The sequence below is a fragment of the Pteropus alecto genome, unplaced genomic scaffold, assembly GCF_000325575.1.
Source record: "Pteropus alecto unplaced genomic scaffold, ASM32557v1 scaffold314, whole genome shotgun sequence".
NCBI classification, from domain to species: domain Eukaryota; kingdom Metazoa; phylum Chordata; class Mammalia; order Chiroptera; family Pteropodidae; genus Pteropus; species Pteropus alecto.
The window spans coordinates 273,508-296,724 of NW_006435849.1; the positions used below are offsets into that span (position 1 = coordinate 273,508).

The 23,217-nt window shown below is 51.6% G+C and overlaps 2 protein-coding genes and 1 pseudogene across 5 annotated transcripts in view; 2 read left to right on the forward strand and 1 right to left on the reverse strand.

The window, feature by feature from the left end:
• SIRT2 (sirtuin 2) overlaps positions 1 to 11,481 on the forward strand; it is a 16,857-nt gene extending 5,376 nt beyond the window's left edge. Inside the window, exons 4-15 of one of the 4 annotated variants that reach the window (XM_006911698.3) lie at positions 1,847 to 1,888; positions 2,043 to 2,149; positions 2,274 to 2,330; positions 2,846 to 2,914; positions 7,076 to 7,205; positions 8,930 to 8,989; positions 9,246 to 9,301; positions 9,477 to 9,553; positions 9,637 to 9,688; positions 10,347 to 10,417; positions 10,565 to 10,631; positions 10,751 to 11,481. In XM_006911698.3, coding sequence (XP_006911760.2) covers positions 1,847 to 1,888; positions 2,043 to 2,149; positions 2,274 to 2,330; positions 2,846 to 2,914; positions 7,076 to 7,205; positions 8,930 to 8,989; positions 9,246 to 9,301; positions 9,477 to 9,553; positions 9,637 to 9,688; positions 10,347 to 10,417; positions 10,565 to 10,631; positions 10,751 to 10,906 — 944 coding nt within the window. In that variant the 3' untranslated portion in view covers positions 10,907 to 11,481. The remainder of the gene's footprint in view (positions 1 to 1,846; positions 1,889 to 2,042; positions 2,150 to 2,273; positions 2,331 to 2,845; positions 2,915 to 7,075; positions 7,206 to 8,929; positions 8,990 to 9,245; positions 9,302 to 9,476; positions 9,554 to 9,636; positions 9,689 to 10,346; positions 10,418 to 10,564; positions 10,632 to 10,750) is intronic. The other 3 variants (XM_006911697.3, XM_015589212.2, XM_025046644.1) reach the window with 3 other exon arrangements.
• A 1,092-nt stretch (positions 11,482 to 12,573) lies between these two features.
• Positions 12,574 to 18,731, forward strand: RINL (Ras and Rab interactor like). The gene is made up of 11 exons (XM_025046643.1): positions 12,574 to 12,987; positions 13,181 to 13,340; positions 14,457 to 14,559; positions 15,499 to 15,571; positions 15,655 to 15,719; positions 16,005 to 16,154; positions 16,239 to 16,640; positions 16,989 to 17,300; positions 17,539 to 17,670; positions 17,785 to 17,948; positions 18,029 to 18,731. The coding sequence occupies exons 1-11, from the start codon at positions 12,938 to 12,940 to the stop codon at positions 18,083 to 18,085; spliced, it is 1,668 nt and encodes a 555-aa protein (XP_024902411.1). The 5' UTR covers positions 12,574 to 12,937; the 3' UTR covers positions 18,086 to 18,731.
• Positions 18,732 to 21,218: 2,487 nt separating this feature from the next.
• LOC112479619 lies at positions 21,219 to 21,337 on the reverse strand (annotated as a pseudogene).
• Between the last annotated feature and the right edge of the window lie 1,880 nt (positions 21,338 to 23,217).

The window sequence follows — 23,217 nt, forward strand, 5'->3', positions numbered from 1 at the left end:
GCCATGCAGCTGTCTGCAGTCCGCTTCTGGCTCCGGCTGGCCTCAGAGAACCCAGGCAGTGGCTGCAAAGCTTTTGTTCCTTCTGTCCTCCTGCGCCTGGGTTTCTGGATAATTGGCTTATGGGGGTGCCTATGAGGGGATAATAATACATAATAAGTTAATTTAGCCTTTACTGTTTGTCAGGCACTGGGCTAAGCATTTGACAGGCCTCCTCTCATTTGATCTTCTCGTTATACCTGTGAGGTCATTACAGGAGTGATCTGGACAGAGGAGGAAACAGGCACAGAGAGGCTGTGACTTGGGGCAGGGTCACACAGTTGGTTAGAGGCAGAGTCAGGACTCAACACCAGGGCCCCTGAATCCAGAGCACACAGACTCTCCACGATACACCCCGCCCCGGGTCCAGCCAGGCCTGGTTCGATGGCAGCCCCGAGAGGAAGCAGAGGGCTGAGGCTGAGGCTGAAGCAGGCTGCCGTCTCTGACACCCTTGTCCTCCTTGGATAGGACACCCCAGAGGCGCCTGGTTCACAGGGCCTCACTTGCGTCTGTCCATCAGCTAACAGGCAGATGCCAGGGTACTGCGTGGCAAGGTCACCTGCCAGCCAGCAGCTGAAGAGGCAACTGGGCTATTTCTGCATGGCCTGATGTGCTTGTGAAATGATTTGACCCCGCCACATCTTCCCATCCTCTTTTCTGGAAGCTGGTAAAAATGAGGGAACAAAGTGCTTACAGGTGTATGAATCATGGTCTCAAGTCTAGTACAATTGACTCAAAGAAGAATAGACACGTGTACAGTTGACCCTTAAACAACACAGGTTGGAACTATACGGGTCCTCTTACATGCAGATTTTTTCCGATAAATACCGTAAATGTATTTTCTCTTCCTTATGATTTTCTTAACAGTTTCTTTTCTGCAGCTTACTTTATTGTGACAAAACAGTATATAATACATATAGCATACAAAGTGTGTGTTAATCCACTGTTTATGTCATTAGTAAGGCTTCTGGTCAACAGTAGGCCGTTAGTAGTTAAGTTTGGGGAGTCAGAAGTTGTAGGTGGATTAACCCCCGGCTTGTTCTAGGATCGGCTGCTAGGCACAGATCTAAGCTTTACATGAATGAGTTCATTCTCTCAACAGCCCTGCGAGGTAATTATGCCCCTTTTACAGACCAGGAAGCTGAAGCCAGGAGTGGTGATCTGAATGAACTAAGGCCTCCTGCTGGTGAGCAGGAGAGCCCAGGCCTGAAGCCCGCACCCGCTGTCCTGTTCACTGGGTGTGGGCTGAGTGCGGCCAATCTTTGTTCTTCACCTGAAAATTACCAAACTTCTGGTGGCTGATGTGTGTGATTATGGAGGAAAGGAATGTGAGGACGGAATGTGCATAACATGCTAGAAATAGATGGTCACCCGAGGTGGTGCTCGCAAGGTGAGGTGCTGCCAGGGAGTTTTCCAATAACCCGTAGCTCTTCCGGGGGACCCCCGCCCCCACCTCCTCACTAAGCTCTTATGCTTTTTGTCTAGATCTGGTTAGGGGGAGAAACCTCTCTGTGATCTTTTCTCAATTCTTAAGTTGGTGTAATTTCAAACCGTAGATCCTTTGTCCCCGCGCTGGGTTTTCCAGCAGTCGACTGTGTGACTCCTTCCCCTCTCTGAGCCTCGATTTCCTCATCTGCAAAACAGGGATGTTAACACCACCCACCCAAGATGGTTGGGGGGACCATTCATGCATCTGAAATGTTTGCCCCAGGGCCTGGCACCAAGTAAATAGTCTCAGGGGCTGTGATGGGTAGTATCTTTTGGGGCCAAGCAAAGCGTGTCACGTGATGCATACACTCTTCTCCTGCAGGTCGCAGGGTCATCTGTTTGGTAGGAGCTGGAATCTCCACATGTAAGTGCTCCCTCCCCCAGTCGCCCATCCCAGGTTTGGGGGAGCCCCTTCCAGGGGCGAGGAGGAGCCATGTGTGGGCCCTCACTTGGGAGCCACTATGATATAGATGGGGCCCAGGTCCCTGATGGATTGCTCCCTGCCCCTCCTCCCCCAGCTGCGGGCATCCCTGACTTCCGCTCCCCATCCACTGGCCTCTATGCCAACCTGCAGAAGTACCATCTTCCCTACCCGGAGGCCATTTTCGAGATCGGCTACTTCAAGGTATGTACTCCCCCAGGAAGGAATGAAGGAATGTCTGTCATGATGTGGGAAGGATGGTGCCACCTGTTCCCATCTCACCTGGGGCATCTGGGTGCCCACGTGCCCTCCGCTCTTTCTCTCACAGAAACATCCGGAGCCCTTCTTTGCCCTCGCCAAGGAACTCTATCCTGGGCAATTCAAGGTGAGCTCGTCTTTGCAGCGGGGATAGAAAAGGCCAAGGGACAGCAGGCATGGGAAGGGCCCTTTGGACAAATATCATGTAGTCATTAAGTACATGGGCTCTGGACCCAGACTGCCTGGGTCCAACTCTCGGTCCCTCATTTCCTGCTCTTGCGATCTTGAGCCTCAGTTTTCTCATCTGTAAAATGAAGCTGAAAGTACATGAAAAGGGTCGTCGCGAGGCTTAAATGAGTTTACGATACATGGAAGAGCCCAGACTCTGGATCTAGGCTGCTTTTGTACGAATCCCAGCTCTGCAGCTTGCCAGCCATGCGGCTTTGGCAAGACGATCAGCTTCCCCGTGCCTCAGTTTCCACATCTGTGAAATGGGGATAATGACAGTCTCTGCCTCACGGGGTCAGTGTGATGATGATACCATGATGTAAAACAGGCATAGCGCCTAGACCAGTCCCCGCCTGTGGCGATGCGGGACGTCTTCTCTGCTGTTATCAGCGTTGTCATGATTGCTCCCTGCAGCCAACCCTCTGTCACTACTTCATCCGCCTGTTGAAGGAGAAGGGGCTGCTTCTGCGCTGCTACACGCAGGTAGGTGGGATGCGGGCGTCCTGGGAGGAAGAGGGCGGCCTCAGCGCTAAGAGCTCCAGCCACTGCTGCTTTGTCATGTGACCTGCACTGAGTCATTTCCTCTCTCGGCCTCAGTTTCCCCTGCTATAAAGCAGAGGCTAGAACAGCTTTGCGCTCTCGGATCTGTGGTGACGTGGCAGTGAACCCCAGTTGGGGCCGTCCCGTGTGTACTGAGAGAGGACCTCATATCTGAGGGGAGGGGACATCATTTGCATCATAGGGTTTTCTGGCAGATGACACCAAAGTGACTTGATCTAACCAAATCCATGCACTGTGACAATGTCCTAACTGGTGGATGTGGTATCCTAAGGAAGAGGCACCTGTTTATAATTTGCACAAAGGCCTCGAGTGAGCCATGGCTCGTGCATGTCGGGCACTGAGCCCAGGGCCTCCCCCGGGTACTCAGGCAAGGGCGGCTCACCTCGCTGGCTCCTAGACCAGTCGGCAGGACTTCTGGGATCTCGCACCGTAACAGGAAAAAATGCTTGTGCCTCTTTGTTTTATGAATACTGATTGAAATGACATGTTGTACTATACAATGATATCATGCATGCTATAAATCATACCTCAGAACCCCAAATTATAAAATAGAGAACACATGGATATAACTAGGCGTTCTAACATTTCCTTCCTACACTTGACAGCGTGGAACCTGCAGCCTCGGAAGCTGCCACCAGGGGCAGGATGAATTATTTTTCGGTCCAGATTTCTCAAAGGGGCAAGTGCTCTTGCCTAGGGACCATGGTGTGATGGTGGAGGGGACTGTTAGTTACCTCCTTCTAGAAAGAGCCCTCGCTCAGGATAAATCTGACCTTTCTTCCCAGAGAGTCAGTTTTATCCACAGGACGTGACTCAGACATGATACAAATGGCTTACCTGAAACCGAGTTCCCTCTGAGCATGATTTCATGGACTCCTCACCACGGCCCTGCTGGCATCCCTGTTTGTCAACTTCTGTCACACATATTTACTGAGTGTCAACTCAGTGCCAGGCACTGCTGGCAGCAAACAGAGCAGACATCCCTGCCCTCCTGGGGCTGACAGTTTGATGTGGGGAGAGTGACGGTGGACAAGGTAGATAAGTAGCTTATCCTGTGTGGCAGATGGTGAGAGTTCTGTGGGGCAGGATTAAGCAGGAAAGGGGAATCAGAAGTGCTGTGTGTGTGTGTGTGTGTGTGTGTGTCGGAGGGCAGGTAGCGTGTGTTGCAAACAAGGCATCAGGGAAGGCCTCCCTGAGATGGGGACATTTAGACTAAGACCTGGAGGAGGGGAGGCGGGGAGCCGTGGGATTATCTGCGGGAGGGCACCCAGGCAGAGGGAACAGCCAGTGCAGAGGTCCTGAATGGAGACTGTATTTGGCACGTTCAAAAACCTAGGTCCGATCAAGCGAGTAGGACGTGGTACAAGAGAACGGAGGAGGCAAGTCAGAGCCGTGACAGAAGCAGGCCGTGTAGGGCCTCGGGAGCCACAGGAAGGGCTTTGTCCTTTATCTTGAGTGACACGGTGCCACAGGAGGGCTCTGAGCAGGGTAGGGACATGGCCTGACCCGGGTCTCTATCTGGCTGCATGTAGGGACAGATCGTGGGGGCAGTGGGGAGGGGGTTACAGAGACCGCAGGGGAAGCTGCTGTGATGGTCCAGGCAGGAGAGGATGGAGGCCGGGCCAGGTGGGGGCCGCGGAGAGGGAGAGGTGGGCGGGTTATGTATCAGTTTTGAAGGTGGAGCCAACAGGCCTTGCTGATGGATTGAGTGTGAAATGATTCATGAGGGCGAAGAATCAAGGACTGGACAGCTCTCAGCTGGGGGGCGGGGCAGAGGAGGCGTTTGCTTTGAGGCATGTTGAGGTAGAGACGCTCGTCAGACACCCACGTGGAGATGTGGACAGGCATTAGGATGTAAGAGTCTGGACTTGAGCTGGAGTTTAAAATTATCAGACAGGATGAGATCACAGGTCCTAGAATGAGAAGCCAGGGCTGCTCAGCGGGCTCACTTCCCAGCTCTGACAGGAGGCAAAATCCCCTGCCCTTGACCACAAAGCACACCAACTGCCCTCTATTTTTACCTGAGAGCCAATACGAATCCATTCTGGGGTCAGAGCATCCTGTGCAGGCATCCCCCCACACACACACACTTACAATATTTAATGCATGGAATTTAACTACATGTAATATTCAAAATGGCATATTACCTAAAATAGACAAAGGTGGAAAAAATCTTTCCACTCTCACATTTCGTGAAACCATTTTTTTCAAACCTGTCACCTTCTTCCTCGACCTCAGCCACTTTTTGAGTCATTGACCCAGTTTTTTGGAACACATTGTCTTCACTCTTTTCTGAATTGTGACAATGCAGCACTTCTGAAGTGATGTATGATGCTATTTTTATCTCGATACATAAGTATCCATTCAAACATGAAAACAGTTGTCCTGTTCACTCAAATCACTATGATCTCCGCAGCAAAACATTCTTTTAAATATGTATATATGGGGTTTATACTGCGCGTAGGGTTTGGGCTTGGCTTTCTTTCACCTGACCCCTTGTCTTGGAAAACCCTTCCATATCCACAGCCACACAGCAGCTTCATTTTTTCAAAAAGCTGCAGTCGGCGATGTGTCAATCAGGGATGCGATGTTTGGAAATAAAAAGGGAACCAAGGTTTAACAATGAGGAGATTTCAGATGAAAATCAGACTTCAGCCTCCTCCTGAAAATTGGGAAGAGCTGGCTGCATGCACCCTAGGTGGCTTTCCTGGGCAGAGCTGTGGCTGGAGCTGAGTGGCCACTGCCCACCCCTGCCCGGGGCCGCCTCCACCCCATGGCCTGTTTCCTGCCAGGCACCGGGGCCAAATGGCAGTTCCTGCGTATCACCACGTGTTCAGTGCTTGTCCTTGAGTCCAATACTTCCCTGGGCCGTAGCACTCAGCTCCCAGCTCCCTTCCTACAAGCCACTACTGTTGGCTCCTTTGTGCATGTCCTTCGAAGATGTTCTATACTTAGGCAGATACACAAAGTCATAGGTGTTTTTTCACATCCTATACACACTGCCTTTGTGCTTTTGTGCCTTGTAACATCTTGGAGAGATCGTTTCATATCAGTACATACAGGTCAGCCTCATGGTTTTTGTTTGCTTGCGGTTTCCTGATTAAACGTGGCATCAAAGAATAACACAGTCATTTAGGCAGTTCTTCTAAATGCTATTGAGTTATTTGCACGCACACTGCTTACTCACGCGTGAGGGAGTCAGTCAGTAGACTGAATCAAGTAACAAAGGGAAAACTAGGATTTCTGATAGAGCGGGAAGAGGAAAAGCTTCAGAGGGTCTGGGAACAGTGACTTGTCTGCATGTTTTGGATATGAGCTGATTGCTGGCAAGGAGCAGAGAGGGCGGTTGAGGCTGTTGAGAAGGAACCCTTCCGATCATTCATGGAAAACTTGTCGGTTCAGCCGTGGGCCACATGTGACAGGCCATCTCTCTGTGACATCTGCTAGTGTCCTCCGTCACCACCTGCCTCACGGGCAAACAAAAGCTACTCCAGAGGGGCTGTTTGTTTTGAGGGAAAAAGAGAGAGCACAAGTATCTTTGTGGAAAAGAATAATCCTGTTTTGTCAATTGGGAAAGTATCTGTGTCTTAAAAGAATACAAGTTAATTTGCCATCTATGAAGCTGACCTCAGTAAGAAACAGCTGCTAAATAGGAGAACTGCGTGATTAAAACCAAATAGTCCCCCCACCACACACGGCCGTGGAGGTTGGGTGCTGCACAAAGACCCCTCTCTGAGGGGCTCTGTTTACAATGGAAACTAGATTTGTACATTTATTTCAACAGATTTCTGGCAGGTGGCACTCAAGTGTGTGGTTCTAACAAACAAGTTTTCTGAAAAATGGAAGCAAAGTGGCCTGAATTTGTAGAAAAACGCCAAGAGGGCTCGTGGTGGCCATCGGCCTGGCTCATGGCTGTTTGGGTTGGGGCCCCCGCCTGGATGTGTCCACAGCTTTTACCCTTTCGGTGGCACGGTCAGAGGGAAGAGGTTTTGGACACGCCCTGCCCCTTACCTTTCCCTCCTCGCCTCATCCCCCGACGGCTGTGGTTCACTCCCGGCCCTCCGCCCTCCGCCCTCCTTCCAGAACATAGACACTCTGGAGCGAGTGGCGGGGCTGGAGCCCGAAGACCTGGTGGAGGCCCACGGCACCTTCTACACGTCGCACTGCGTCAGCCCCCTCTGCCGACAGGAGTACGCGCTGAGCTGGATGAAAGGTGAGGGCCCGGAGGGCGCCGGCCGGGCAGGCCTCCCGCCCACCGTCCGCTCGTCAGCGCCAGGAATAGGGTCACTGGCCAGTGGGCACCACACAGCTCCGTGGCTCTTCTCAGTAGATAACGGCAGCCCCCAAAGGCTTGAGGCAGAAACAGGGTTCCGTGCTCCCAACGCCACCTCACAGACAGGTTATAGTGGACACGAGCTCCACGCACACACAGACACGTGTTAGCAGAGAGGCCCCCAAACAGTCGCACAGCCTGTTCCATGAGGTCATGAGACCCTAGCTCTTTGTCCTTTGAGGGGCGCTGACCCCGTCTTACGTAAGGTGCTCATCAAGGAAAACGGAACGAAATTTTAACAAGAGCAGAACTGTCCGATAGAACTTTCCGAGGTGAGGGAAATAAATCTTCCATTTCTGCATTGTCCAACATGGCAGCTGCTTGCGATATGTGGCTGCTCCACCACACTTGAAATGTGGCTAGTAGGACTGAGGAACTGAATTCTAAATGTTATTTCATTTTTATTAATTTAAATTTAAAAAGACGGCCATGTTGGATGGCACCACAATTCAGTTAGCCCATTGGATTCAGGCAAGCAGAATTGATGGTGTGTGAAGCCGAACACAGGCCTGGCTGGGGGTGAAGCTGGGGCCGCCCCTAGGGGCCTGCTAAAGTCACAGTCCTCGTTCATGTAAGGGCAGAGTGTCTAAAAAAAGAACAAAAAATCCAGCCAGTCCACGTTTCTTGAATGCCAACAAGAGCCTATTTCTGACATCCATTGTGCTGATTAAGAAGTCACTTATTTCACCCATGGAAACCCGTTTCTGACATTCTTTATGCTGACTTCACAAAGTCTCCGGTGTCCATGGCAGACAAGGACAGCACTTGTAGTAGGGCCTCTGGAGTGTGGCCTTTCTGATGCCACGCCAGCTGACCGCCCCTGGGGGGACGGGTCCTGAATAGCCAGCCGCGTGCAGCTGGGAGTAGTTACAATTAACATTACCCCATTATGGTCACTCACAGTTGTATCCCCTGCAGCACCCCCAAAATAGCAAGCCATCAGTGCAGAAATGTTTTAAAGTAAACGACAGGCATTAAAACAGTGCTCTGTGAATGTTTGTTGAAGGAATGAATGAGTGAATGAATGAGTCTGTGTGTTGCAAGTGACGGAATGCATTCAGATTTCCTTAAGGAGCATGATTGTCATAAGGATGGTGTGTGTGAGTCAGGGGTGGGGGGCCAGTCACAGAACCCAAGTGTGGGAAGCAGGTGGGCCTAAGGATTTGTACCCATCCCAGGATCATCTGCGTATTCTTCCTTCTCTCAGCCACCTGGCCTGAGGCCACCAGGCATCTCTGGCCCAGGATGAAATAGGGCCGCCCTCAAAGACCCCCTGAGTCCAGTCCCCGGGGGGTGGGGGGTTGGGGAGTGCAGTGGTCCCTGTTAGCGATAAGTCTGCTCATTTGTTTATTCTTTCCTTTAGTAGCTATAGACTGATACCAGGAGCCACCCTTAGACTCCTGGGGCATGGGGGTAGGTGGGGACAGTTCTCTGAGAAGAGGGGTCCTTCCTGGGCAGGGCAGACACCCCAGAAGGTTCCTTGGTGACTGAGGCATGTTTATGTTGACACCGAAGGAAAGAGCATGGGGAGGCAGCAGGGCAGGCTGCAGCCCGCAGCCCCCAGCCTCTCCCCTCTTCCCCTCCTCCCCCTTCTCCATGCCCAGAGAAGATCTTCTCCGAGGTGACCCCCAAGTGTGAGAAGTGTCAGAGCGTGGTGAAGCCTGGTGAGCCTGGGGCCAGACTGGGAACCCCCATCCCCTTCCCAAGAAGGTCACACGCCACCCATCCCGCCTCTGATCACCTCCTTTCCACGGAGAGGGTCTTGTAGCTCTGGCCTGTCCCCCGCTGCCCCACGCCCTGCCCAGCCCTCGGGTCTGCCTTCTGCTCCAGCTGTCCTTGCCTCTGATTCCGTGTCTGCCTCCCTGTTCACTGTCCCTTTCTGTCCTGTGTTGTCTGTCTGTTCGTCTGTCTCCACCTCAGATGTTGTGTTCTTTGGTGAGAACCTCCCAGCGCGTTTCTTCTCCTGCATGCAGTCAGTAAGTGTCCCCAGCATCAGCCTGCACTCAGCCCATGTGGGGACAGCCTGGGTCCTGTACTGGGGCGGGTCACTTCCCCAACTAGCTTTGGGTGGGCATGCAATAGAAGGCAGGGGACTACGGCCCAGCCTCAGAGGAGGGTCCTGTGGCCCTCATGGCCTCTCCCCCTTCATAGGACTTCCTGAAGGTGGACCTGCTCATCATCATGGGCACCTCCCTGCAGGTGCAGCCCTTTGCATCCCTCATTGGCAAGTAGGTTAGGGGCGGGGACGAGGCGGGGTGGGTGCTGGGGGGGCCAGGACGCGTCCTCGCCACTCAGCTCACCATCCCCCCAGGGCACCCCTCTCTACTCCTCGTCTGCTCATCAACAAGGAAAAGACTGGCCAGGTGAGTCAGCTCTTATCACATCCCCCCGTTCTTCCCCACCTCCTCCTCATGTGGGTCCCCATTTCCTCCCACTGGCTTCCTAGGAAGAGACAGGTCTCTAGGGAACCCAATAGTTCAGACCCCCTCAGCTCAGGACCAGGGATTCCAGAATCTAGAAGAATCGGTCAACTTCCAGGCTGCCCTGACTCTAAGATTCCACAGGCCTCTGGGTCAGGATCCTTTTGAGCAGATGATAGAACCCAACTCAGAGCAACCTAAGCCAGTGCTGGGGTGTTGCTCTTCCTGGGATTGAAGAATCAGGGCTCGCTGGAGCCGAGGCCTTCAGCGCTGACATCAGAGCCGCCTGCTACCTCTCGGCTCGCCCCCTCCCCCAGGTGGCCTCACCCTCAAGCACGGGCTCCCTCCTGGGGGGCGATGTTTCTTCCAAGGGGCAATAGCATACCATGTGCCAGACACTGTTGTAAGCGCACTCCCTGTACCAATGCACTGACAGTACAACCCTAGGAGTGGGTTTATTGATCACCCCCACTCTACAGACAAGGAGACTGAGGTTCAGAGAGGCCCGCTCACTTGAGCAAAGTCACAGAGCTGGGGTACAAACCCAGGCCACCTGGCTCAAGGGTCTGTGCTCCTAGCTCCCTCCCCCCACTTCCTGCAGACTGACCCCTTCCTAGGAATGATGATGGGCCTCGGAGGAGGCATGGACTTCGATTCCAAGAAGGCCTACAGGTGAGGCCTGGGTCTGCTGTGTGGGTTGGGGCCTACAGGGGACAGGTCCAAGAGGGGAGGGAGGGCATAATGGTACATGGACAGGGCAGAGCTGTCAGGCGCCCTGGACAAGCCTGGACACGCCTGGACTCTCTCACCTGCCCGCAGGGACGTGGCCTGGCTGGGTGACTGTGACCAGGGTTGTCTGGCCCTTGCCGACCTCCTCGGATGGAAGGTGAGGAGCCTGGACCACCCCAGCCCATCCTGAGCCCAGTCCCTGGATGCCTGTCCCATGTTCCTCTGACCCCATGAGGTATGGTGACCTCTGACCCCTCGGAACTTTGTCCCCTGTAGAAGGAGCTGGAGGACCTGGTCCGGAAGGAGCATGCCAGCATAGACGCTCAGTCGGGGTCCGGGAGCCCCAACCCCACCACTGCAGCTTCCCCCAGGAAGTCCCCACCTCCTGCCAAGGAGGAGGCCAGGACCACGGAGGGGGAGAAACCCAAGTGACAGCTGCTTCTCCAGGCAGGATGCCAGCTCCTTTAGGACACATGAGCCCCAACCAGCCCTGGCTCCCCTTAACTTGCAGCTCTTGTGTGGGAGCTCAGAGCATTCCCTCAATCCCATAACCGCTCCCTCCTCAAACTGGGGTTCCAGCCCTCCCAACCCCAGCAAACTTCTAAAATCTCCTGAGGGCTGAGGCTTGGGCAGCCCATCTCTAACAGCTTAGAGCCTCTAACCACCGCCGGGGCAAGGATCAACCTCCCCTAATCTCTAACTGCTCCCAGGGCCAGGGGCCTCCAAATTTCTAACTGTCTCAGGACAGAGTCCCCAGGATCCCCACACACTACTACTCTCAGGGGCCTGTAACTAAGTAGACAAAACCTAACCTACCCTGGCTGGGGGTGGGGGCCCTCCAAACATAACTCGCTCGTGGGAGTCTGAGCCTGAAGGCCTCTCACCTCTCTGCCTCCAACTCCCAAAGTGGGTGCTGGGACAGCTTCGCTCAGGACCAACTTCTCATGCGGTGGTGGGTACGTGATGTTGCTTTTGGAGACAAATTAAAAACAAAAGCTAACAATCAGCGTCTGGTCTGGCTGTTCCTTTCTGTGGGTATACAGGGAAGCACTGGGGTGGGGGTGATCTCCAGCCACCAAGGAAACCAGAACATCTACAGGCTCTCGTGAGATCCAGCAAGGGGTGCAAGAGGGGACTCTGGGGTGGATGGGAGCCTCATGGCTCTTATCCCTGGACTTCCAGTCTGCCGGGGTCCCTTCCTCCAAAGCCCTGTCACCTGAGGCCTGAGCCCTGGGAAAGAGAGAGGAAGGTCGACTTCAGATACCCCCAGCTCCGCCTCTTCCCCTGGCCTGCTCAGCTTCCTCTCTGTGAGGAACACTTTCACTTCCTGTTCCTCCAGGCCTGCCCTCAGAGAACAGGTAGGGGCCCCTAGGGACCCAGCAGCTGCCATCGTCACCCACTCTCCCTGTACCTTTGGTATCAGGCAGCTGCCCAAAACCGCCCTGCCCAGCGCCATCCTCCTCCTCCCCTTCATGGGACCCAGGTGAGCACCTGCCTGCTTCCCCACCCCTCCTGCCCACTCTCCCCTGAACAGGCACCTGCGCTTGGTCCTCCCTTCCTAAGACCCTGAGTTTCTGGGCAGCAGGCTGACTGGTCTGGTTAGCTGTTTATCATCCTCCTCCTCTACCCACCCCAAGAAGGGACGCCCCTGAGAGCAGGGCCTGTTCTGCCCATCACCCTTTCCCCAGGGCACCGGCGCCTAATCCTGGGCCCGTACTCAGTAAATATCCGTGGGATACGTGGATGCATGGGCCCAGGTTTCCCACTCCTGGGAGCACTACAGGGAAACTAGTCAAGAATGCCCACCTTGACTGGCAACCCACTGTAGGATCCTGGACCTGCCTAACAGGGTCCGATGGGCAGATGTAGAGGGACAGCTGCGAGATAAAACAATGAGTAAAATAATGGCAGAATCTAGGTAGTAGGTATACGGATGTTCCCTGTAAAATTTTTTCCATTTTTCTAAATGTTTGAAAATTTTCATAATAAAATATTGGGAAAATATTTGAAGGACCCTCTGTGGTCTGAGAAGGGAGGAAGGGGGATGTAGTGTAACATTTGTCTCATTTGTGGAGCCTACTATGGGCCAAGCCCTTTTCCAGGCCCTGGGTTTTGACGAGTCTCGTTACTCAGCTGGTCCACATTCATATGGCTGCACTGATGTTAAAATCGGAAATATTTTCCTACCATTTGACGAATATCTGTCATTTTGAGTCTCTCGTCCCCCACCCCAAGACACAATAACCTCCCTCCTGGCATTCCCAGATCTCCCCATCATCTAGCAACGAGAGAATTCGCACCTGGCGCGGCAAGGAGCCTTGGGTCCGTTCTGATTGGTCAGGGTCTCTGCCTTATTGGTTGTCAATATTTTGAATATTATCTCTGAATTGGAGCAGCTTTGAGTCTTATCTTCCTCCCTGCCAGAGGCCAGACCATGGCTTGCTGGCCTCCCACATCCTGAGGATGGCCCAGCAAGAGGGCAAGGCCACAGCAGACCCCACCAATGAGGAAAGGTGAGGACTATTGGGGCTGGGGTCTCCATCTCCTATCCCTGGATTCAGAAGCCCCTTCCATCCAATGCCTGCCCCCTCAGGACCTTGAACTTCATCTCTGATCCTTCACCCCTGGGCTTGCTCTCCCTGTACCTTCGACTCCGCCTCAATGCCCACCTCTGATTCTTGGTCTCTGGGACCCTGCCCGTCCCAGACTGGTCCTATCACAGGAAAATGGAGCAGGCGAGACCTGCTTCGGGGTTCTGGCAGCCCCAGAGCCACTCCTTCGCCTGCAGAGGACATGGGGGGTGTGGCAAATCCCAGAGCTGGATGCCCAGGGTGCAGAAGCCCTTCTGGAGCTGTGGCCACCGGGGGTGAGTACTCACAGCTGGGGACTCGTTCCCACCTTCCCATGACATCCTAGATTAGTCAAAGAATCTGCTGGTTGTTAGTGACAAAGAGCACAAACAGGCCAAAGCAAAAAGGCTACTTATTGATTCAAATGACTGAAAAACTCAGAAGTAAAAGTAATTTCAAAAAAGCCTGGATCCAGCATCAGACAACTTATAAATTTCTCTTCATCTTATTTCTTGGCTTTGCTTTAAACTGTGAGGAATTCTGAATGTTTTGGACTATAAATAACAAACATTCATGCTATAGTAGTTTAAACAAATAGGCATTTATCTTTCTAAAATAACCAGAAAGGCAGCTGCGGCTCTAGTTCAGCAGCTTGGGTGACATCAAGGCCAGCGTCTCTGCAATTCTCTTGGACTTCCATCATGGTTGCCCAGTGGCACACATATGTACTCCAGGCAGGAGGAAGGGAAGAAAGGAGGCACTAGTTTCATCTGTTTCTTTTACCAGCAAAAGCCTTCACATTTGATTCAGAATATATGGATAGGGCCGAGGTAGCAATTTTTTTTTTTAAGCTCACCTGGGAATTATACACCCAGAGATAGGAAGTTCTGCCCGCATCGATGATTATCCATCTTCTATGGCTGTGCATATTAATGCCCTGAACAAAGCTAGTTTTGCAAAGAACAAGTCATAGATGTGAATAATACAACTAATGAGTCTACCACAGCTTCCTCCTCCAGATGGGTGTGGGGCTCTTTCCTTGTGGTGGCAGAGATGGCTGTCCCCAGCTCAGCACCACATCTCACCCCGTGAGAACCCCAATGTCAAAAGAGGCCTCTTCTCAAAGAGCTCCGGCAAAAATCCTGTGGAAGAGTCCCATTGGCTGACCTTGGGTCACATGTCCATCTCTGAACCAATCATAGAGCACTGTCATCCTGTTGGCTAGGTCAGGTCATGGACCCACCTCTAGGACTTGGGGGAAATCAGTCTTATCCGCATGGACTGAAAGAAGGAAGTGGGTTTCATTAAATTTGGGGTGTGGAACCCAAAATATGGGGAGTGGATGCTGGGCAGGCAAAAGTAACACATCTGCACAAATCCTCTTCATGCTGACATTTGTCTCCACCCCCTAGAGTTTCCTGGTCACAGGACATGACTCCAGCGAGGTCCTGAGGTTGAGGACAGGACCTTCACCGGGGGAAGTCAATACCTACCAGATCCGGAAGCTTCCTGGAGGTGAGGAGATTGCCCCCAAGTTTCCAGTCAGCAGCAAATTTATCATCAAGAATGGTCAGCTTTACTTCCCAAATATCTTCCAAACGTTCCCCATCCGCTCTGCCTCCATTGCCCTAATTTGAGCCACCATCGCCTCTTACCCAGACAATTTCAGTAGCCTCCTCTCTGGTCTCCCCGCTTGTACTCTTCCCCTCCTGCAATCCATTCTGAGCATGGCAGCCAGAGCAGTTATTTTCAAACATCAGTCGGACGTTATACCTTCCTGCCTCAAACCCCGCAAAGGATATGCAGCTTGCTTACATACAAACTTAAACTCCTCATCATGGCTTATAAAATGTTGTATTAGCCAACCTGCCCACCCCTTCATCTGCCGCCCCTCATTCACACTGTTCTCTTCTCTGTTCCTTGAGCACACTCGATGAGTCCCAGCCTCAGGGCCTTTGCATTTGTTCACCCTGAATGGATGCTCTTCTTTGTACGATTAGTTTAGTCTCCACCCTTCAGCTTCTGTGGAAATGTAATCTTCCTTGACCACCAGTTAAGATAGAGCTAGTCATTTTCAATCTCTCCATTTTGTTCATGGCATTCAATACAATATACACTTACCTTTATTTTTCTACTCATTTGTTTTCTGTTTCCCTCTGCTAAAAGGTAAGCTATAGGAAGGCAGTGAAGGTGTCTGCCTTTTGTCAACTGTATCCTCGGTATCTGAGAATGAACGGGTGCTCAATAAATACTTGTCTAATGAATGAATATTTGGCAGAATAAGTAGGATGCAAGCATAAAGACACAGAAAAAGATGGGGACTCTGAAGGGTGGAAATTTTCCTGTTCTGAAGGTTCTTAGGAGATTCAGGACTGGGAAAGAGAGAGTCCCAGGGAAGAGGAGGCCGTCACCCCTCAAGTTTCCTAACTCATCCCTCCTTGCCCCCCCCCCCAGGTATGTCTCTAGAATCCTCCAACCTCTGCATGCCGGACCTGCCCCACCTCCTGGCCTTCCTATCAGCCAGCAGGTACAGGTTACCGGTCAAAAGGGCTAAGGGGGATCCTTCCCTAAGACACCCCACCCACATTGCATCTCCTTGTCTCTTCTCAGGGATGTTTTGCCCAGAACGCTGCTCTTGCCCCCTCCCACTCTAGGGCCTGGGGAACAACACACAGGTGAGTCATGGCTCTCTAAGGGAGGGAAAGGCCAACTTTCCACCTACTGGGTCCAGGAGGATGGCGCTTGGGGGACCAGACTATTAGGTTGGAGAGAGGGTAGGGAGGGGGTCTGAGGGAGCTGGGGGGCGGGGCTTGACTCCCGGACCTGAGTGAGGATGAGTGGGGCCGGCCAAGCCACAGCTCCTCCAGTAAGGAGGCTGGGAATTCGGTTTCCTGGTGCCCTGAAGGACCCAGGGTTGGCCCCTTGGACATGTGAGACACCTCACTTCTGCTGGCCCCCAGATCCTCTGCAGATTGGCAATGTCCAACTCAACACCTCAGGGAGGGTGCTTTCCGTGGTGAACCAGCTCTACCTGGAGGCCCATAGAGGGTGGGGCGTGGAGCAGACCCCTCCAGAGACACCTTCAGAGACCGCGGAGAAACATGATGCAGGTGAGCCGGGCAGGGCCCTGGGCCCCCGAGTCGCTGGAGCTGCTGCTGCTGTTCTGGGGGACCCAACCCTCTCCTCACATCCAGCCCCCAGGAACCCCGCCCCTCACCGGGTCTCCTGGGTAGAAGGCCCTCTCAGCCCAGAAGTACACCATCCTGGGCCAGCTCTGGCCAGCCTGGTGGAGGAGGAGGAGGAGGATGACAACTATAAAGATGAAGAGGAAGGGCCTGAGGATGTGCTCACTCGTCATGTCCGGGCGCTGGCCAGGGCCCGGAGCAGCTACGTGGCCAGGCAGCTCCGAGGTCTTCGGGCACGCCTCACTTCAGATGCTGGGGGCCCCCACAGGCCTGGGGACCCCGCCACAGAGCTGCTTCAAGATGTGCGGCACCTCCTTACTGACCTCCAGGATCACTTAGCGAAGGACCCGGATGTCAGGGCTGTCGTTGGGAGCAGGGGGCCCGGGGTACCCCAGAAGGACGAGGATCTTGGTAACGAGGAGGAATGGGAGGGAACTTATGGCCACTCCCTGAACCTACAGGTTCACGTCTGTCATCTCTTGGCCCTACGTATGTGTTCACACCCAACATCTTCCTTTCCATCCTGTGCACACGTGTTTCTTTTTCCACTCACACGCCCTTTTCGGCAGAGTAACACCTATTCTGTTCACCATCACTCCATCTCACACAGGTGTGACAGCCGCGATCCCACACCCATGTCTAAACTTGCGGGGCCAGAAGCTAGGGAGGAGGGGCGGTCGGCTAGGGTGGGTCTATGGAGTGAGCGGGTGCGCGAGCGTCAGGCCGGTGGCCGCCCCCTCACCCGCCCACCCCTCACAGGCCCCGCAGTGGAGGCGGCCCTGTGCCGGGCGGTACTGGCACCGCTGAAGCCCGCTCTGTGGATGCGACTCCGCACACTCCGCGCTCCGGAGCTGCGGCGACTGCGACGGCGACAAATAGCCCTGCGGGCTGGGGCGGGGCCTTCCGGAGCTCAGGGGGCGGGGCCCGAGGGACAGGGTCCGGCCCTGCGGAGCCGCATCCACGCGCGCCTTGCGCACCTCCACGCCGCCTGCGCCCCACGCCGCAAGGTGGCGCTGCTACTGGCGGTGTGCAATGACGTCTACGCGGGCCTGGCTTCCGGCGAAAACCAAGGTAGAGGAGGAGTAGACCGGTTTTGAGGGTTGCAGGGGCCAGGTAGGCGCCTGCGCGCGGACGAGGGGCGAGAGTGGCACGCTCTAGGGGAGGCGTCTATGCGGGCTTGGGGGGTCCGGGAAGAGGCGTTTGCACGCCCAACAAGGTGGAGGCGCAGCCAGCACTCGCGGTCCTGGAGATGGGGCGGAAGGTGCCTGCACGACCCATTCATCTCAGACCCTGTCCTTGGCTCCCCCAGAGCCCCTGGGGGCCGACGCCTTCCTGCCGGCGCTGACTGAGGAGCTGATCTGGAGTCCCGACATTGGGGAGACACAGCTGGACGTGGAGTTTCTTATGGAGCTCTTGGATCCGGAAGAGCTACTGGGAGAAGGTGAGCCTGCATCCCCAGAACGTCAGGACCCAACAGTGGGGCGCCCCGAACAGCAGGCGGGAAAACTGCGGGGGCCTTCAGTGGAGCTGCGCCGACCTCTCTGTCTTTCTCCAGCCGGATACTACCTGACCACGTGGTTTGGGGCGCTGCACCACATTGCCCACTACCAGCCCGACGCTGGACGCGCGCCCCAGGGGCTCAGCTCCGAGGCCCGTGCCTCCCTGCGCCAGTGGCACCGCAGGCGGACGCTGCATGGACAGGACCGCACCGGAGCCCAGGTGATCATCCGTCAGACCGAGGTAGAGGGGAGGGCTGGCCTTGTTGCCTTTCTGACCCAGACCCCTGCCTCTCCCCACAGGCCGACCTGCCTTTTGAGGAACCATGGGCAATAGAGACTGTGCCGAGAGACCAATGACGAATTAGGGGTCTCAAACCTTTCTGTTCCTCAAGCAAGTTGCAGAGGCACCTGGGACAGCACCAACTTCCGGCCCTGTGGATTCGAGGCAGCAAGGAGGAAGAGATCCACGAAGAAAAAGTGGGTCTACCCCGGGGCCTTTGCACAGGCTGATCCTGCTTCCTGGAATGCCTTTCCCTAACATCCACATGGCAGATGTCAAGTCTCAGTGGGGCTCTCCCGGGCATCCCTGTAGAAAACTGTAACTTCTCCCCGGGGTAGACAGAATAATGCCACCCCACTCTCCCCACACACACACAATGTCCACTTCCTAGTCCCCAGAATCTGTGAATTTGTTAACTTACATGGAAAAAGGGACTTTAAAGATGTGATTAAATTAAGGATCTTAAGATGGAGGGGTGATCTGGATTCCGGTGGGCCCAATGTAATCACAAGGGTCCTTATGAGAGGGAGGCAGGAGGGTCAGAGTCAGAGGAAGAGATGTGACGATGCAAGCAGAGGTCGGAGTGATGGCCAGGAGCCAAAGAATGCAGGCACCCTCGGGCAGCGGCAAAAGACAAGGAATGGATTTTTTCCAGGAACCTTCACTTTTTAAGATTTTAGATACTTAAGATCTATTTTGAACTTCTGGCCTTCAGAACTGCAAGAGAATAAATTTGTTATTTTAAGCCACTAAGTCTATAATAATTTGTTATAGCAGCAATGGGAAACTAATACACTCCCTTACTCTGATCTTTATTTTTCCATAGAAATGATCAGTTCCTAACACATCATATAATATACCTATTTATTGTGTTAATTGTCCATAGTCTTCTCCCTCCCCTTAGAACAGCATTGTCCAATAGAGATACAATGCAAGCTACACATGTAATTCTACTTATTCAAGCAGCTACATTTTAAAAGAGCTACAAACAAGTGAAATTAACATTTAATTTAACCCAATGTATCCCAAACATTATCACTTCAACATGTAATCATGTAATCAACATTTTTAAATTATTGAGATATTTAACATTTGTGTGTGCGCGCTAAATCTACTGTGTAGTTTATACTTCAGCACATCTCAGTTGGGACCAGCCATATTGCAAGGGCTCATAGCTACCATTCCGGACAGTGCAGCCTTAGACTGTCAGCTCCAAGAGGCTGGGGATTGTCGTTTTGTTCGTAGCTGTATCCTCTGTGCCTAGACACACACCTGGCTCACAGTAGGTATTCAGTAAATACTTGCCAAATGATTTAATGAACAAAGCTTTTGGGGTAGGCTGAAGACGGCCTCCCAAGAGATATCCATTCCAGATACCTCTGGAATCCATGATTATTACCTTATTTGGAGAAGAGTCTTTGCAGTTGTTATTAAAGATCTCAAAACAGGGAGATTATCCTGGATTATCCATGGGGGCTCTAACTGCAATCTCGTGTATCCTCATAAAAGGAAAGCAGAGGGAGATTTGACACAAACAGGAAAAGGCAATGTAAAGGCAGAACAGAGATTTGAAGACACTTACCTCAAAGATTGGAGAGATGTAGCCGCAAGCCAAGGAATGCTGTCAACCATCGGAAACTGGAAGAGGCAGGGGACGGTTCTTCCTTAGAGACTTCAGAAGGAGTGGGACCCTGCTGACACCTTGATTTCAGCCCAATGATCGCTGAGTTCAGGCTTCTAGCCTCCAGAAGTGTAGGAGAATACATTTCTGTTGTTTTAAGGCACAGAGTTTGTAGTCATTTGTTACAGCAGCCACAGGAAACGTAACAGGAGCAAAATTGATACCCTTCTCAGTCCCATTCTAGCAACAAGGGCCATTCATCTATAGATACAGAAATTAGATCGACAAATAGGAAGATCCCTCTTAATCCATCTGGCAAAGAGATGCGTTGCCGTTAAAATTTTACATTTTACAAATGACCAATATTCTGTAATTTTAGATGTCAGCTAAAAAATGAGCCAGGAAAGAGTTTATCACAACTGTTTTTGACAGCCCAAAAGCTTGAGGAAGACTGCACTGAGGAGCGAAGCAGGAAGGATGTGGCCTCTGATCTTATGTTCAAGCAGAACGACAGGGAACAGCCAGACCCCAGCAAATGTGAGGGGACCATCTCCTCCTTCAAGAAAGAGCCAACCTCTATGGAAAGCAGGGTGCCAAGAATGTCATTGTATTTATTATGTGTTTGTGTATGTATGTATTTTTAATTTTTTAAAACATAGTAAAAAGCATAAAATTTACCCTCTTAACTATTTTTAAGTGTACAGTTCAGTAGTGTTAACTATATTCACATTGAGGTGTAACAGTCCTCTGGAACTTTTTCACCTTGTAACACTAAAACTATACCCATCGAATGCAACTCCCGTTTCCCCTTCCTCCCAGCCCCCAGCAACCACCCTTCTACTTCCTGTTTCCACAGTTTTGATGACTCCAGATACCTCATAAAAGTGGAAGCGTGTAGCATTTGTCTCTTAGTGAACTAGTTTGTTTAGCTTAGCATCACGTCATTAAGACTCATCCATATTGTAGCACATGACAGGATTCCCATGTTTAAAGACTGAATAATATTCCATTGCACACATAATACCACATTTTGTTTATCAGGCCATCCATCAATGGACGTTTGCTTTGCGTCCACCTCTTAGCTCTTGTGAATAATGCTGCAATGAATACGGGTGTGCAAATATCTTTTTAAGACTCTGCTTTCATTTATTTTGGATATATACCCAGAAGTGAAATTGCTCGATCATATAGTAATTCTATGTTCCATTTTTTTGAGGAACCTCTTAACTGTTTTCCACAGTGACTGCACCTTTTTACATTCCCACTGGCAGTGCCCAAGCGTTCCAATATTTCCACATCCTCGCCAATACTTACTTTCTGTTTTTTGGTAGTAGTCATCATTATGGCTGTGAGGTGATACCTCACTGTGATTTTGATTTGCATTTCTCTAATGATTAGTGAATGATCAGTGATGTTGAACATCTTTTCCTATGCTTGTTGGCCATTTGTATATCTTCTTTGGAGAAACGTCTATCAAGTCCTTTGCCCATTTTTATTTATTTATTTTTTTAGGCGAGGCAACCCTTGGTTGACCTCACAGATTGCAAGGACCTTGTCAGCTTATGATCCCTTATTTTTTTTATTTTTTACACCTACAGCACCTGGTCTTCCTAGGTGGTCTCCCACCCAAGTACTAACCAGGCCCGACCCTGCTTAGCTTCCGAGATCAGACGGGATTGGGCTTGTTCAGGGTAGCATGACTGTAGACTCCTTTGCCCATTTTTTTAGTTTTTTGTTGTTGAGTTGTAGGAGTTCTTTATATTCCAGATGTTAACCCCTTATCCTATACATGGTTTGCAAATATTTCATTCTATTTTGTAGGTTGCCTTTTCACTCCGTTGATTGTTTCCTTTGATGGACAGAAGTTTTAAAATTTAATATAGTCCAAAGTATCAATTTTTGCTTTTGTCACTGATTTCTTGTCACGTAAGAAATCATTGCCATATTCAATGTCATGAAGCCTTTCCCCTGTTTTCGTCTAGGAGTATTATGGTTTTAGGTTGTATGTATGTATTTTTAACACTGTTTCAGTCACATTCTGACATATGGTCCAAAGCTTAATGTCTCCAAATTGTCTCCCCCAAAATAGCTGTTGCGTGTTTTTCCGGTCTAAAATTGAATCCAGAATCACATACTGCATTTAGTTGCCATCGCTCTTTAGTCTCCTCTAATCTGGACTGGCCTCCTCATCTTTTTTGTTTTGTCTTTTTTCCCGGAACTGGCTTTTTGAAGAGTGCCAGCCAGTTGTTCTGTGGACATTCCCACCTTCTGGGTTTGCCTGGTGTTTCCTCATCATTAGATCCTGGGCCTGTACTTACAGGAAGACTATTCCATGGGTGACCCTGGGTCCTTCTAACTACCTCCCATCAGGGGCCCCATGATTAGTGATGCTAACTTTGCCCATTGAGTTAGGGAGTGTATTCGTTTGATTGGGCTGCCATAACGATACCACAGACTGGGGGTGTTAAAGAACAGAAGTTTGTTTTCTCACCATTCTAGAGGCTGGAAGTCCGAGATCAAGGTGTCAGCAAAATTGATTTCTTTCTGAGGGCTCTCTCCTTGGCTTGTCGATGGCTGTCTTCTCCCTTTGTCTTTGCGAGGTCTTCCCTGTGTGTATGTCTGTGTCGTATTGCCTCTTCTTATGAGGACACCAATCATATCGCATTAGGACCCACCCACTTGACTTTGTTTTATCTACCTCTTTAAAAGTCCTATTCCAAATACAGTCACATTCTGAGGTACTGGGGGTTAAGACCTCGACATACGAATTGGGGGGATGGGGACACACAATTCAGCCCATAACAGGAAGTGACCGCCAGATCTCTCCCCCAGAAAGGTGCCTTTCCCTCTCTGAATTATAATGCCATTTGTGGGGGGTACCTTGAGACCCCGAAAGTAACATGTCTCCAACAATCTTTCACCCAATGCTTTCAGCACCTCTCCTTGATCCTTGCTGAATCGCTGGATCTAGTTGTACTATTATGTTCTACGTATGGCGGTTGACACTGGCTTTCCACTTCCTAGAGTGTAATGACACCTCTTGTTTAAATAAATATGTTGAATTTTTAAGAAGTGAGTCAGTTTAAAGAAAATTATCAAGTAGCTAAGAGTACAGGTGATGCATGGACATGTGGCAAACACGGGAAAGTGAAACTCAAATGACAGATGTTTGGGGTATCAGGCATTAGGACTTTGGGGTCACATTCAGTCTCTTTTTCACTCTGGAGCTCGGAGCTTCATGCTGGATGCCTCTTCTTGGGCTCTCACTCTCATGGTGCCCCAAACTGGCCACAGCATCTCCCAGAAATGTGTTCCTCCTTCTAGTCCCCATCTCAGGGCCCCTCACAGTCCTCCAGTCCCTAGGCCAGATCCTTGGGCCTCATCCTGGACACCTATTTCTCCCCGCTCCCTCATCCCCCGCTTCCACGGCCTCCACCTGGTTCAGACCCAGCCTACCCCCCATTCTTCTGCTCCCTGCCTCCCAGTCCTGGGAATCCCCTCCAATTCCGCCCACATGGCAGCCGAAAGAAATTTACAAAATAGATCATAGGTCCACCTCTCAGGCCAAAATTTAGATTTGAAAGAAAT